The sequence below is a fragment of the Amphiura filiformis genome, chromosome 6 (assembly GCF_039555335.1).
Source record: "Amphiura filiformis chromosome 6, Afil_fr2py, whole genome shotgun sequence".
In the NCBI taxonomy this organism is placed as follows: domain Eukaryota; kingdom Metazoa; phylum Echinodermata; class Ophiuroidea; order Amphilepidida; family Amphiuridae; genus Amphiura; species Amphiura filiformis.
Window position 1 is genome coordinate 74,667,892 of NC_092633.1, and position 17,571 is coordinate 74,685,462.

General features: G+C 35.7%; 1 protein-coding gene across 1 annotated transcript in view; it reads left to right on the forward strand.

Moving 5' to 3' along the window:
* Positions 1 to 17,571, forward strand: part of LOC140156025 (uncharacterized) — a 70,563-nt gene that overhangs the window by 30,029 nt on the left and 22,963 nt on the right. The window contains 4 exon segments of the mRNA XM_072179121.1: positions 990 to 1,176; positions 3,449 to 3,646; positions 4,927 to 5,011; positions 14,242 to 14,378. Coding sequence (XP_072035222.1) covers positions 990 to 1,176; positions 3,449 to 3,646; positions 4,927 to 5,011; positions 14,242 to 14,378 — 607 coding nt within the window.

A 17,571-nucleotide genomic window follows, 5' to 3' on the forward strand; every position in this document is an offset into this window, starting at 1 on the left:
TAGCCCACTTCGAAAACATATTTGGGTCACAGACTAAAAGTGAAGAGCAATAGTAAAAGAAGAAAATACAGAGCAATTTACTTTTGCTCAGAAACACATATGCAACTGTGAAGATGACAGTCAAAAATTAATTTTCCTTCATGCTGCATTCATTGTTAATTGCCATCTGGGTGATGTACATTTGAGGTCACCCAGTGACCTAGAATATTGCCAGGCACTTCCTAGTGTTGATCAATGAAACATTTAAAATTATCAGTTTGAGTGATAGGCCTATATGTTAAACCATATGGTTATACTTAAATGAGCTGCTAGTGCTTTCACATTTTGAGGTACAACCAGCGTAAACTTAGGCTAACAGCGATAAAAATTGCCCTACTCCTACTATGTGTCCGCACCTAGCCTACTCCAAGCACTACGGCGGCCCGTTTCCACCAAGCATATGCTTCTGGTCGGCGTAAACATTGGCTACCACTTCCAGTGTTTCCGTGACCTTTTTCAACTGCGCATTCGCGCAAAATATAATTTCTTAGCTGCCGTCCAAGTTTCGCTGGGTGTACATCCGACAATGTGAACGCAACTAATGGCGAGCATATACATTTAATTATAAGTTACCTGCCCCACTGAGCTGCCAAAGCCCGCAAGTTTTGTGTACCGGTATTTCAATGTCCAGCATGGATGTAACTTGAGGTCCATTATATACACCTCACACTTTAATCTCATCTGAATATTACTTCTGAAGCAACATGCAAGTACCTTGCACTAATTTTATTTAGTTAACCTGTCATGTCTGCAGATGTATTCTGCTACTAACTTAAACTGGCATAAATTCAGCTTCTTCCCAAAAGCAGGTGCATAGCAAATTAGTGTGATCATAACAATAAAGTATATATCAATGTACTATATTCGTAATTATTTCACAGGCTAAGAATAATAATCTCTTATTGTAAGAATAATCATATCATTTTATTTCACTGTTGTTTTGAATACAGGTTACTCCAAAGAAAACAACCACCCTGAACCCTAATGCCAAGGTTTTCCAGAGTCCCAAACTCTCCAACTCGGTGACTACCACACCGGAATCGACTGACAGCAGTAACCCAGATTGGTCGGGGCAATCTGATCATGATAGTAGGAATTCAGCAGCTTCCTCACCGCAGGTAGCAATGTCCACACAAGGTCAGTAAACAGTACTTAGTAGATGTTGGGTATACAGTTATAAATATTGTGATGGCAACCAAATAAGTAGCTCATGCTGTCCGATATCTCTCTGAGGTACATGTAGGCCAATAGAGCAGCTGCTAGCTAACCGCTTTACTGCAGCTCACCCTTAATGCTTGCTATTTCAAGAGGCCCCTGATACAAACTAAACCAGTTTTAATGCAAAACCATTGAGCCTGTTTCAAATACTGGTATATTTATTAGATTTTTCAGTATCATAATAAGTGGAATGGATTAGGGAATGAAGCAAAATAATAAACAAAACAAAATCCCTATGCAATTTTGTCATCATGGACTAATCATGCTTGTGCAAACAATGCTGCCACATTAAATTTCATGCTCAACTTCATAAGAGTTAGCGTGATACAATGTCAAAATGAAGTCTCACATGGATTTTACTTTTAAGCACTTAATTAGGACATGATCATACAAAGTAACTAGCTCAACGAGAGACTTTGATCATTTCACGGATGTTATGAGCAGTCACATGCTATGAACATCCTAAGAACGTTGTTATCATATCAACACAGTCGTAACCAACAGGAAGACAGAGTGCCTTCGATCATCATACCTGGAGATAAAGTGATCATATTCTAGAAGATGAGCCCAATTTTACACGATATATTTTGTGTGAAAAATTGCCTACGTATTTAAAAACACTTGAAGCTTGATTTAAACATGGGTGCAAGTACACATGAGCAGGAAGTGCGTTCCAATCCTGGATGGCAGCATACAAGTGTGACAAAAATTGCAAACAAGCAGTTAGGCTGTTGTTTTGACATGGTCAGGGTTAACAGAATGCTGAAACCTAGGATCGAATATGAATGTCTTAGCAAAAGATCCAGTGTGCTAGAATGAGTGAGTAAATGGAAAACTTGTAGCAAAAAGAAAGAATAAAATGCTTGCCACAAACCACCACAACTTTGGTGTTGGCCCCTTACTTGCTGTATATTTTTGTCTTGTTTGTTATGTAACTAGTAGCACAGGACAGGTGCAATCATCTCAGTTCAGAAGTTACGGAAATTGTGTGTGTGTGATGTAAAACCCTGAAGTGTGCAGTAAGCAGCATAGAAGTGTTACAGCTTCATTGTAATAGTGGTTCAGCAGACCTTTTTGCAGCTTTTTAACACATACTGTAAAAATAAATAGCTAGAGTCACTTTTATATAGCTCATACAAAGATTCTTATCATTTGATTGGTCGATATTGATATAATATTGGGATGGCTGAGCATGATACCATAACATATCGGATGAGTCATAAAAATATCGGACGAGCCAACTGCGAGTTCGATATTGGTATGACGAATCTGATATGTTATGGTATCATGCGAAATAAGCCATCCAGTATTATCATTATTAGGTTTTCTTAACTCCTAATAACCCTGAAAACATAATGATTATTATTGCCATTCTTAGAAAATGACTTGCGCGAGTGCAATAGTCCATTTTCCATTGCACTCGCACGCAGCTACCTTGGCAATGTTGACAATGACGAACGCGAGTGTAGCGCACACGGTCGTCGATTATAAGTGTGGGTGTCGTGTCTAAAATAAATACACTTTATATATATTTTTTAATTTGTATTCCCGGTGATTTGAAGAATATGAATTAAGAGTTATATAAAAGTAACAAACAAATATTTGTATTCGTTCAATGTAAAGAATATTTTCATTCATTGAAATATGAGCAGACCATATTTCACCTCATGAAAATATTCTTCCCATTGTACTCATAAATATTCAATATTTGTAGAACAGGCAATCTATCAACTAAAGACATTCAAATATTGAATGGGAATTTGGTTCTTAAATTTAAGATGCGATGAAAAATGACAATATTTCCCCACAAACCACTATCCTTAGGATCCCAACACAAAATTTAAATCTTAAATTATTTCCGCATATGATATCTTGATAGATTATTTCCTGATTATGACACATATATGACCTATATATTGAGCGGAGGATACAAATGTTAGAAATCCATAGAATTGCTACAGAAGATCCAGGTGTTACATTTCGCACTACTGCTGTGAATATTGAAAAGAGCCTAAAAACTTCTAAAACTGACACACCTTTCAGCATCATTTTAACACATTTATTCCTTTTCCCTTTTCCTCTTTACACATTCTTACCTCCTATTTTCTGTAACTATAACGGATTACTACCTTGTAGCTTTTTTGTTCATTTCTTATATTAAATATAGTTTTGTATTTTATTTCTCTTGTAGGGTACCAAATGAATGGGGATGTGGGCAAATACCACCAATCCCAGAGTAGTGGAGGAGGTGGTGGAGGAGGAGGAGGAGGCAGTGGTGGTGGTAATGTGGGATATCCTCCCACATCAGAATCACCTGTATTCCCTCTGCATAATGGATACATACCTGGTACAGACTTCCCATACTTGCCAAATGGGCAAATAGTTACAGGTAAGATTGTACAATTATTGACCATGATCATATGTCACATATTTCAAAGTACAACATGAATGCATGATAGAAGTTAGGACCATAATAATTCCTTGTTTGTGAGCATTGTGACAAATGCAATGGCAATTTTGCTGGGAACAGCAATTTTCTGCTGAAGAATCAACCCCCCAAGTAATGCCGCTGCGGCAAGCGGCATGATGTATCAGCCATTTGTGAAAAACCTTGATTGTGTCCATATGTCTGCCATGCATGTATACATGTGAAAAAGGCTAGCGGCAAGTGTCATTACAGTATAACATTTTAGTGGGATAACTGGAAATGGCTATGGAGAACATTTACTGCAGAAATGCACGAAATTGTCAAACTATGCACTGGTCCTTTAAATTTAGTAAGAATCTAATGAGATTAATGAAAATGAAAAAAATTATTTTGCTGAAGTGAGGTTTAACTGGCGTTAGAAAAGTACATTATTCTATGTGCAGGAAATGTGTCAGGGTTGGTTTCTATCGCTAGCATTTTCAAAATTTGCTTGACTCCTACGAAGCGTGACTAGCAAGGTAACTTAACCCACAGATGACTTGCTTTGCCTGCCACAGTTTGTAAAAAGACAGCGAGAGGTGTTGGGCAAACACCATCTTGATGATAAGGTTAAGAAAATTGAACTGAAAAGGTGGTACACTATACCTTGAAGATACTTATTTACTTGGTTTAATATGTATGAGCCCAGTGTATAGTTGCTTCAAATGTGAGAGGGTGGTAGTGCTGAAGTAATCAATTCTAGTGATGATTGTAAATACACACAATTTGCAAGAATCAATTTCTTGTAAACCTATACCTTGAATACACAACATAAGGTTGCGAATCTGTTGATTCTTTTTACATTTGCTTGTAAGAATCAGATGCGATTCTCAAATTTTAATCATTCTAGCTTAGACTTCCAAGAAATTTATTTGGTTTCAAGAGGTAAGGAAATGAAAGATTTGTTTGAAATTTGGGTTTGAAAACACAAAAAAGCACTCTACCTCATTGGGCTTCATAGACAATACTCTGTCCGACAGATTGAACACAGCTCACCGACATTTGTCTGAATAAAAAGTACTTCTTAATAATCCAGGACCAGCGATACAAAATTGTCCAATTCACAAAATTGGTGCTTGCATTTTTTATACAAAAATGGCAGGAAAAGTGGGTTGATAGTTAATTTACTAAGATGAAATCGGCCCTTTATATGTATTACTAGATTTGCTGTAACATTTTTGTAATATTTTCATCTTTTTCAGCTGAAGATTTGTCACAGCAGGAGCTACCGAAAGGTAACGATCTGCGCAAGTTACTACAGCATCAACTAGAGTACTACTTTTCTAGGTGAGTGTTTATTCGGAGGGTGTGACCTCACAGATATTTTGCTAAACGTGTAACCGGTTACAATCCGGTCGGAAATGTGTAACCGGTTACAATCCGATCTGTTAACTGTGTAAACGTATGCAAAAAAATAGAGTCGTAGATAATAAGTAAAAACAGTACCAGTTTGTTGTAAAAAACACACAATGGTTTAATATAAACACACGACGTTTCGGACCAATGGTCCTTTATCAAGTGATGCCAAATATTTGAAAGCGAAACAAAACAAAACAATATATCGCGACGTTGTTAAGCAGACCAAATAAACGCGGATGCGTGTACGCTGTATGAGGACAAAAAAACTAACGCTAGCGAGCGAAAAGATAAAAGTTAAATCAACACGCGGGAGATAAGTTTGCTGTGATAGATGCTGAGTTAAATAAAAAAATATATAATGCTGAAAAGATAAATTATAAATTAAACATTTCAAATATATATATTTTCTGTTTTGGAGTGTCTTTGTTCCTAGAGCTAATTTAAAATGCTAGGATCATTCATGGTTGACATTAAAAAAAAGAAGATAAGTAATAAAAGAAAAAAAGAAAAGAAAAGTAGGCCCAGTATTTTTATGCAAAGTTATAATTTACATTGTATGTTCATGTCATACTCTATTAATGATTTCAAAATGCATTGAATTTGTATCCATTTTGAATTCATTAATAGAGTATGACATGAAAACAAATTATAACTTTGCATATAAAAACACTAGGGCCTATCTTTCTTTTCTTTTTTTTCTTCTTTTTTTTCTTCTTTTTTTTAAATGTCAACCATTAATGATCCTAGCAGTTAAATCTAGGTCCAGGGACACTCCATAATCGAAAAGAAAAACGTTTTTAAATGGTTAGTGATTTTCCTAATCGGATAGTGCATTCGCGGTCGGTTAAACGTGAATCCATGTAACCGCTCACATCCTTGGGTTTATTCATGGATGTAGTTCTATTCTGGGAAATGTAAAATGAAATAATCAAGAGATACATGTCACAGGCTCATCATTATAACCTTGAATCTTGATAAGTGGAAAGGTGTTGTTTTGGTGGGGAGGGAAAGAGGTGGTAGGAAACTACACAGTGATAAATCGCTATAATAGATCATTGTGATTAACATGTAGTCACAGAAAGTTTCCATGAACATTCCATGAACTACAGTCCTAGAAATCTGATAAGAATCCATTCGCGCAAAGAATCTTGTAAAACATTGACAGGGCAAATCCACATGGATTTGCGTAACAGCTACTGTAACAGTTGCAGAAAGAAAAAAAAATAATTGGCTCATTTCTCAGAATAGCAATGAGGCAAAAATATCAAGGTATTATTTACAAATCTAATCCTATCTTGAAAAGCATTCATGCATTTTACAAGTTTTACATGCTCAACTTTTAGGTACTTTTATAGCACCCAACTCAAAAACGGCCTCTAGGCACTGTACAGGAATTGAATAAAACTATGTAAGGTAAACGATATATACAAATATAACATTACAAATCTTAAAAACGGCAAGTACGCAAAATTAACACAAAAAGCAGGTGATATGAGTAAAAGACTATTGCACGGTAAACCAAAGCACCACACAGAATACCCAACATGCTCAAGAGTAGGTCCACATCCCTTTCCATGAGAGAGAGCCCAAGATGTTCATGCAAAAGAAAAGGCACCACAAGGAGAAACAAAAACGTACGTCATGAAGGCCCACAGGTGACTTTTTTTTTTTTCAAAAGCATTACAAAATTTCTGGCGTAAGACCAAAACCTGATAGAAAGTTTCATATCAAAATAAAATAACAACCAAAAATCAGGTGAAAGCAGACAGCTGTACTAGTTGATTGCCATAAAAGGAATGGTTCAATATGGAAACACGTCTGATAAGATATCTTACACTTCCCACAATGCTTTGTTCTCTGTACTCAGTTGCTATTCAATGTAACATGGGTAGAGAGCAGGCCTCGAAATAAGAGGAAAAATCCAAGGGTCCTCTGGACCCTTGCCTTTGAAATTTCAAGGGTCCTCGTCAATTTTCAAGGGTCCGTCCCGGGGTCCTCATCAATTTTCAAGGGTCCGACCCCAGACCCATGCCTTTGAAATTTCAAAAGAGAGAATTAACTACGGGGATCACGGTATGTAGCTTGTAGAAAATTGAAAACCCGGGTTGAAAATTTGATGGAAACTAAAGTGAAAGTGTACTCAGGGAGCTGGACCTATTATGTGAACCAGATTTTCCAGTGGAACATTCAAACTAGGATTTCCTGCTCTTTGCACCTGCTTTCATGGGTATTTGACGCAAGGACACGCCTTATTTCGAGCGCTGGTAGAGAGTGACAAAAAATACCTCAAAGCTCATCCAGATCTTGAAATTGAGTTATTTCTTGTCACTATCGACCCACGTTGCACTGAATAGCAAATCAGTACAAAGAAGAAATGCACTATGGGAAGTGTAAGATATCTTCGCTGGAAACCATCAGTGTTAATGAAAATCACATGTGGGAAATTTGTGATGCAAATTACATAGGATATTTATAATGCAAAATTGAAACTTCGTATACAGCTTGATATTTCATTGTGAATGCAGAACATTTCATGGCAGGTGAAAAAAATGTGACAATTGAAGCAAACAATAGTGGAAGTTAATCACACAGGTATTTGGCGAGCTTGGCTTTGAATTGTGCAAATTAAGTAGGAGCTTTTCATTAAAAATGCATTCTTTGGGAATCATATTTTGTGATGTGAGAAAAAGTGCAAGAGAGAAGTCTTATGAATTTCTTTGACAGTTGTCAAGTGTATGAATTTTGCAATATGATCATTCAGCAGTACCTGGTGATTTTCCTGGAAGGTGAAACTGAGGATAAAAATCAAATTGAAATTGTTTCATTATGGAATTGTTGCAAATCTGATCTGATCTGGATCAGATTTAAGATGATTAAAAGTCAAAATGGTTATTGCCATTGGGCAAAATGGTAATTTTGAGTGAAGTAAAATAACACATTGTGGTGATTTAATATACATGTCACCTGGACTAGACAAAATAAATGTCTAGGTAGCCACAACATAAATTTTTCATGCATTATTTCAAAACTTGGAATTCTATAAAAATTGGAATTCTATAGGGGACAAAGGATGCATCCGGATCATATTATTCAACTTGATTTATAATTTCCAAGCCCTTCCCCCCCCCCCCCCAGTTTTTTTTCATAAAGCGTTTCAGCCAATTGGTAATGTATTGCCTCATTTAGCTTCCTGGGTAAAACATGGGCAGTGTCCCACTGATGTAATTTTAACAAATTATGACAACAATGACATATGTGTTTGTTTTGAATAGGGAAATGTCTTTAGTATGGGAACCACATTATTTATTTTGACATTAATGAAGAAAAAAATTAATGAGTGATGAGTTATTTTTAATGACCATGTTTACAGAGTAACATAATCTACATTGGTTAAAATGAAAGTGGAAGATTAGTGTAACAGCTTCCTTTATTTGTTTTAGGAAACGTTTTCATGCTCAAAAAAACCTGTTAAGTTACATAAAATATTTGGTTCTTGTCCAGAGTATTTTCATGATACCCCTTTAAGACCTCCATACCCTATTGCCAGGTTTTGCATTTTAGTTTACACAATTTCAACATTTCTACATATCGCAAAATGTAACAGCTTCCATTGCCTGCATAACATATGTCCTAAGAGAAGACGGTCTTTCATACAGTACTGCAACTACCGAGCATGTAGCATTCATTGCTAAGCTGTTGCAGTTAGGTTCTTGTCCTAGACTAATTATTTTGCTATGTAATATATCTCTAGTCCATTGTTGTCATAAACTGATAGAATAAGATCAGTTCATTAAATGACAGGTGTTAATTTCAGCACTTCGCTGGTGTCAAAAGTTGCACATTGTAATGAGTAATGACAATGTACAAATTGTTGCAATCAAATGTATGTGCAATTAATTGAGTGGCTGAATACATGTATTTAATCATGATGCAATACAATTGATCAGTTAAATATGACACAGGAAATTTCTGACTCGCAAAATATTACAGATAATTTGCAATAAAGACAATGATTTTCCTCCCATACCGGTATCTGTGTAATTAATTGTCTATTAAAAAAAGTGTCATCACAAGGAAGCAATTAATGAATGTACATGTATCAAAATGTCTCTGTCCTCATTTGTTTTGCTTAGAAACAAAATGCATGGAAAGTAAACAGAATTTGCATATTATTTAAAAATTAACCTGATATGAGGATTTTGTGCTTCCCTTTATTTCAGTGAAATGTCAAAGAAAGAAAGGGATAAAAATAGACAGGAAAAAAACAAACAAATAGGAAGTGACTAAATTGCCATTGAATTGATTGAAAAATCTTCCCCGGTTTCTTACATCCAAAAGAAGCTGCTTTTAATGTTATTTCCCATATTTATTTTAGCCTCATGAATTGTAAATTAAGACTTGATCGTGAAAAAATGAGCCCGGCTTGGGTCATGGATGACGTCAAGGCAGTACAGACGTCAGCCAACCTCTTGTATGCACGCCAGCACTCCTCACCAATTTTAACCAAATGGCTCTAGAGACGGAGCATGAGCTTACATGGAGGAAAAATCTTGTGTTTACCAGCCACATATGCCACCTCGTTGCATTTGATTTTTAAATGCTTTTTATTGACTACATTTTAAGCGTCTATGTTAAACGCTGTTAGGAAAGGAACCCATTAAATTTGGCTGTTTGAAATCTATCCATTTGTTGCTTTTAAATTTCCATGTAGTGGTGGAAGCATAATGCATCTACACTATCCTAAGCAATTTAATTGTATAAAAATAAAGCAAGTGTGATAAATACGATTGGATGAAGAGTGATATGACTTGGCAAGTGAGTGCTGCTCTTAGTGAGTAGCTGGCTTGGTAGGGATGCAACATTTGATTAACGAACGTAACATGCGTCTTGGTTACGGCTGTTTGCATGTGTTCTCGGTTCGTTACAGGTGGCACTGAGTTAACCCTCGGTCGCCATATGCTACGATATTCAGCAGTGTCAATTATCTTTTCGTAATATTTCTCCTTCATATATAACGCACAAGTTGTCTGCACTAATTAAATTTATGAATGAACAATGCAGCTTAAATTAATTAAAACAGGTGTCATCATGTTTCTGTAGTTCATAGATATTATTATTTAAATGGTAAGAATTAAACAAAATGAAAGGTTGTGTGTTCAGCATTACAGTGATTGAATATGTAGGTGTAGATGAATATCTTGTCAATTTACAGAGTGACATCATAGGGAAAGAATCGATAGATTTGTTTATGTGTGGCGACGGTAGTGATGTGTTTGAGTATCTTCCTGCGTAAAGAGGTCACGGATTGTGTGTAGTGGTAATAGTGATGTGCTAAAGGCATTGATTTGACAAATTGGCATTTAAACAAGTCAGTTTTCTGTTTGTAAATAATGAAATGAAAGGTACAAAAAAGGGAAAATATATATGGCTTGTTGTCATATCAGCATTAAAAGGTACATTTTGCGATATTATCTCTCTCTAAGCTTTATACACGTGGTATTGGTAAAGACATTCCCAGATGTTTTTTATTATCATACATGTAGATCACATTCATCAGTGCATATTAAAGCCAAACAAAAATAGTTTGTTTACTGTTTGCCTCAGATGCTAGTTTTCTAGAAATCCAGAAATTAAAAAAAAAACTCTTGAAATTTCCCTCCGAAAAATGGAGAGAATCCGCTAGCAAATCGGTCTGAAATCTGTGTTTTATGCAACATCGGACATCCAAGAAAATGAGCTTCCATCTGATTAGTCTCGGTCCCCGCTTTCACAACGAATTATGGAAGGAAAATCATAGCTGCCAGGGATCGTTAATTATGGATCGAGGCTCATATTTATGCAAGGAATCAAAGCAGACAAGAGTGACCCACTCGTGAAAAATCTCTAGAAATGGGAATGGCTTGATCTATGCTATACGGTATACCGTTGTAAAATGGCATGATTATGTGCATTTGGACGTAAAAATTGGTACTTTTTTTGAAGTCTGCACCATAATCTGATGAGTTGTAGATGAAGTGGCAATTTTCAGACTGTAATATGGCGAGTAAGCTTACACTAGTTATGTTGTTACACACTGTCACATTGGATTAGCAAACCATTTAGAGATACTCTATTGCAATTTCTAGGTCCTATGTACATGTATCTGTACATTGCTGTGTTGAAATGACTTGCAATTTTCAATAGCCAATCAGACAACATCAAAACAAATATCACCTATTCAGAAACAATGCCACGTAAAAAAAAAAAAAAAGATACCTACTTGTTGATAACATAAAACAGTATACTTCATTGATCCCTAGGCATACATGTAATCCTAGCTGAAATAAAGTACCGGTAGCTGAAGCTTGGTCAATGATGCAAACTATTGCATATGTTTTCATGCATGAAAACAATAGCATTTCATCTTCTCTAGAAGCTTACTCTTGTAGCCGTTGCTAAACCTTACCACAATTAGCAACCTGGAACCAGTCCGGGGGTTGGCCGGTTTAAATCAGATTGATGTAAATCAGTGATTTAAATCAGATTGATGTAAACCAGTGATTTAAAATGGAGTTTAAATCAAAATTTTGGAAATTTATTAATCACTGTTTTGGTTAAATATTCATCTGCTTTAGCCTATTTGTTTTTAGGTTTTTTGATTTTAAATAACTTCAAGTGCACCTAGAGGCCCGGGGGGGGGGGGGGCCCTCCAACTTTGGAGGGGCCGCGGATGTAGGGCTGTTAAGACCCTCTTTTTCAGCATCGCTGTCACCCAAAGACCACACATTTTTTACGAACACATGCTCTGTCACCCGAAGACCCCCTGTTCTTCCATTTGATCTGTCACCCAAAGACCCTTACAAGTTCAATTTGAACAACAACTTTCATTTATCACTGATTTTGTTACTTATTTTGAAAAAAAACAAAGAAATTTGAAGCCATTCAGAACTAGAAATTCGATTTTCGATGTTTCTGTGGCGCTGTTTCGGTTCTCACCCAAAGATTCCATTTAAAAAAAAGGTCATGTTCTCACCCAATGACCCCATATTTTTTACATTTTGCTCTCACCGAATGCCAAAAATCATGCTCTCACCCAGTGACCCCATATTTTTTACATTTTGCTCTCACCGAATGCCCCTTAGTGCAAAAGTGCCAGCCCTACACCTATATCCATTTAAAATTGAAGTGCCCCCTGCCAGGTCTGCCTGTAATGATTGTTTTAAAAAGATTTTTCATTTGAATCGAAATGTATATATTTGTTACATAAATTGGAATTGCCAAGCTCGGTATTAATTAATCTGAGCCACATTGGTTTACCACAGGGGTGTTGATGTGGTTAGGAAAAAATTAATTTACATATAAAATTTCAAAACAATTGCCAATCCTGCAGAACCTGTAAATTATATGTATTGCAGGAATTGTAAATTTTAGGCCTGTTATGATATCGATACAGCTTTTTGAAGTAGATATATGGCCATGTGTTTTAACCTCGCCGACTTTTCGTCACACACTGATCTTTGAAATTCGCGACACTCCTTCACCTTCAAATGCCCATATTTTTCAAACCATACCCCCAGCATGATAAAAGTATACATTTTCTGAAAGGAAATTGAACAAGGAATCCAACAAGACACTCAGAAACACTGTCAGATGTAAGGTTCTAATGCTACATTTATGTGCATGAGACAAAACATCAACTGACAGTGGTCCAGCAGTATAATGTCACTAACATTTCTGTGTTACCCCTGCATCATATTTTATATCATTTTCTGATAGATCAGAGTAAGGGCTTTCCTGCAATATATAAATGTATGAGGGGTTATCACTTTCGTAAAATAATACAACCTTTCAAAAATTGACAGAAATAGAATTAATTTTTTTTATTGTCTTGGAGAACATTGGCCTATCATATACCCCAAAGCAGCCAACTATTTTAACTTTGTACAAAATAAAAGTGTAGATAATAATGTCAGCTTTCTTTTGATACCAAATTTATTGATGAACACTCATTTTAAAGGAAAATAGCAACATATTTGCGCACCGACTATGAGGCTCCCAAAATGAAAACTTTGCTTACAGTTTTGTGCAGAGTGCCCCACTACCTCCACCACCCCTTCCTTGGCCAATTGGATTGAGTCCCATTCTATAGATGTTCAAGATATCTTATTGACACGTTTCCATAATTAATAATTAGTGTTTTAGCTGTCATTTGATACCAAATTTACTATTAAATCTATTTTTATTCCAATGATACATTAAAAAAACTAATGACCACAGTGACAAATGTGATGCCACTCGCCCATTTTAGATGTCGAGTTCAAAGCACATGCCCCTATCATTAGCTCAAGGCAGTTTATTGTTTCAACTATTTTACAGAATAAAAGTTCAGATAACAATGTCAGCTTTCTTTTGATACCAAATTTATTGATATACACTAGTTTTTAAAGAAAATATTAACATTTTTGCACTGCGAGGCACCAAAAATGAAATTTCCCATTCAGTTTGTACATAGTGAGCCGCTGCCTCATGAGCCGCTGCCTCCACCACCCCTGACTTGGGTCATTGGATTGAATGCCATTCTGCTTCTGTTCAAGATACCTTCATGTAACTTTCCATAGTTCATCATTAATATATTAGCTTTCATTTGGTACCAAATTTATTGCCATAGCTTCTTTACTTTCAAAGATATTCTCAAAAAACAAAACGATCATGGTGAAAAGTGTGACACCACCACCCTTTTTGGGTGTTCAGTTCAAAACGCATGGCCATATCGGAAGCAAATTATGCGACATATCGATACAGTATTGATATATTGACACATTTTCAAGATGCAATTTACGTGTCTTAAATGTTTATTATACAACAGAATAGGCCCCCTACATAACAAAACAACTGTGTAAAGTCTTTTTTTGGATCTTCTGGAGGGGTTTGAGACAACATTATGGCTCAGCTTGGAATTGGGAGACAGTAATTTGGGATAATCCAAGCATGTGTGCCATATCGTTTGTGTATCGATACTACCATTGAGTGTATCAACATGTCGGGAAGTCTATGAATTTTCCGACAATCGATACTTTTGACAATCGATAACAGGCCTTGTAAATTTGGATAAGTTGTGAATGCATGATAGTTTGGTAGGCTAGCATTAATATAATTGTGTGTTTGTCTTATCTTTGCAGGGAAAACTTGGCTAATGACAGATATCTCCAGTCTCAGATGGATTCAGATCAATATGTGCCCATTGGAACAATAGCAAACTTCAATGCTGTCAAGAAACTCACCAAGGATATGCAGCTCATTGTTGATGTTTTAAGAGGTTTGTATGAGTCTTTGAGACAGATTTCAGACTTTCATTTTTCTGGAGCTCCTCGGAGAGCTCCTGACAACATTTCAGGTTCTAATTATCAAGCTCCTCGTTTCTTGAAAATACCATGTTTTATACTGAACATTATAAATTGAGCTCCTTGTTGAGCTCCATAATAAAGTTGGTAGAGTGATTAATATCCCAGTATCTAGAAATTAAAGGACGTGTCCGGCAATCACAACATTATGTCTTATATGTTTGAAAAATAATTATCAAGCACGAATCACATGGTTTTATTTAAAACAAACTTATATTAACCATAAAAACGAATAAAAACAGCAATCTCTCAACATGCGATATTCAAAATTCCGCGCGAAATTTTCTAGAGCAGTGAGCGTCATGGTTATTTGTGCTCAAATGTCGTCAGGCTTCATTGAATTGTTAGGACGTCATTGCTCTAGACAATTTCGGCGCGGGAATTTTGAATATCGCGTATTGAGAGATGGCTGTTTTATTCGGTTTTTATGGTTAATATGACTTTGTTTTAAATAAAACCATGTGATTCGTGATTGATAATTATTTTTCTAACATATAAGATATAATGTTGTGATTGCCGGACACTTCCTTTAAGGTCTGAGATTTGGAGTAGCAGGACTTTTAACAAAAAACACTAATATGTGCAAGCATCAAAATATACTCAACCAGTCAGTTTTTGGTGATTGAATGCGCAATTGATCACACAGTGGACACCGCATTCAATACACTGCATCAAGTAAGAGCAATGCAGAACTTGATTGGTGTAAACAATCACAATAAGCTCATGAAACACACTGTCACCAGGGTTGTTTACTGCATGTGCATCTTTCTGAACTAGTTTGCTAAGACTTCCAATCAGTTGCTGAAGTCTTTTCCACATGACCCGGGGGTACCGTACTCTGTTCAAATGACCATACAGGAACATGGTACAAACATGGTCACATTTTAGGTCATCTATATCAATTATGTTGGTGTATCATGTCACTATGGGTTACTGTGCAATAATTCCATCAGATTGGTCAATAGTAATTGTCAAAGTCTATCTGAGAACAAACTGAATAGGTGCGCAATTTAATCATTAAGGGTCTTTAAGACTATTTTGACTGCAAATTGTACCCAGGGAGCTGAATGGTTGCTTGTTTTAAACAGATTTGTCTTTAAAAATGTGTAATACTAATATGCTCTCTACCAGTTATGTAAGAATCAAATGCAAAACCCTTACAATGAAAGCTCAGGTTGTTTTTTTATCGAGAGCTAGCAACCTTTCAGTGAAGAAAAAAAAATGCATTCTAATTCTAAGTGTTGTTGACAAGTACACTGAAAATCACCTTTTCTTTTTACTTACTATTCTTTTTTTTTTTTTGTACTTGCTTTTTTTATACTCACTATGCTTTTGTTTACTCTCTATGCCTTGATAATAATCCTATCAGTTATGAATGGGAGTGTTGACCTGCAGATTGACTTATTGGTCTGATTTTATACAAAATTGCAGGGAAAAGAGTGTAAATATTGGGAAAGTTAAATTAAAAATTTTAGTATACCACTTGTATCATAAAATTACAGGTCACACAGACTGTTTTGCAGAAATCAGCTTTTGAAGCAGACCAATTTTAATATTTCGCAGTCACTTGAAGCAGTCATGTGCATATTTTATGCATTTTGCAGGAATAAATAAAGAAGTTGGACATAAAATTTCTGGGAAATTGACATGCAAGGGTTGTTTACCAAATGCAAGGAAGTCAGGTGTCTGTGTCCAGTGTCCACACTCAGTATAGTGGTCAAGGTGTTAGCAGGTCATATTAGCTCTGGACAAATTGTGATATCAAAGTGATCTGATGAAAATTTAATCAGTTGATCTGACCACTTTGATCTGACTGACCTGCCAAGGTTCCATCAATCAAGCAGGGAGCATCAATATAATCATTTTAACCCCATTTCCCTTCATTCTTCCCAATACAATATGTATATTTATTATTACAATTGCACATACAGCAAAAGTGAAACCAAGAAAGTGAATGTTATTTTGAAATTACCGAACAAACAAATCCCTTTTGTATGATATGATAATCCAGTTGACAGATCTGTGACACTTGCACAGAATCACATGACTGAACAGACGAAGGTAAACAGCATTTGCTGAAGCTCCGTAAATGTGTACACAAGAAAATAATGCATAAATGCAGTGCACTGAACAAAACAAAATGGCTGGCCTGAGGTGTTGAAAACATGGTTAATAATATAATCACATTTCAACTAGCATTAAAACTTGCACAAGCTATCCAAGTCTTGATCTTTCTGGGTTAAAATATGATTGATTCAGAGATTCTGAATTTATGCCCTACTTTGGTATATTTACTTACGTATAAATTGGGAAAATATTGGTGAATCATGTAAATCTGTTTGACTAGTTTCGTTGCACTGAGGTGATGCTTGAATCCTTGTATTTATTTATTTTATGTTGAATGATTGAAAGCAGTATTAAATTAAATTTTAAAGACTTTTAGTGATGGAAATTGGTAGCTCTATTACATGGGAACTATGCCAGGCCAGGGAAGTTATTCTTTTCCCAAGCTATCCATGTATATTATGATTGTTAAAAGTTAACCAGTGTGAAAGATTCTGGTAAAGTATCCTAAACAATGACAAGATGATGAAGATATTGACCAAACTTATTTATCCATAGAATTTATGCATGGGCAATCGGCACTTAAGCTTTTAAAATTGTCAGGTGTGCTTTGATCTTTTTTTAATTTTTAGGAGAGTTTCAAATATTGTAAATGAGTATTCTATGGCTGTATGGTTGAAGAGGATTTTGAATCATTCATGGGATTTAGGAGTTTTAAGAAGACTTCAGAGATGCAAAACGAATTATGATGAAAAATAAATCAAATTTGTCAAGAAATGTGACCTGTTGTCCAGCACCTCAGAGAACTCTGAAGAATACTAATATTTTTATTATTGTGGCATGGGATTAGTAATATTAGTTAAAAGCCTTTTAAGGGGAGCTTGAGCTTGGGAGGATCTATTAGTAAAAGTAATTTAGCTCATTGTGACTAGTTCAAAGCAGAACCTGTAAAAAACAACAAAAATGAAAGTGTGTTTCAATGGACAAACATTGATAAAGGCTTTGGGGGAAAAAGATGGTTAAAAAAAATAAGATTGTGAATTT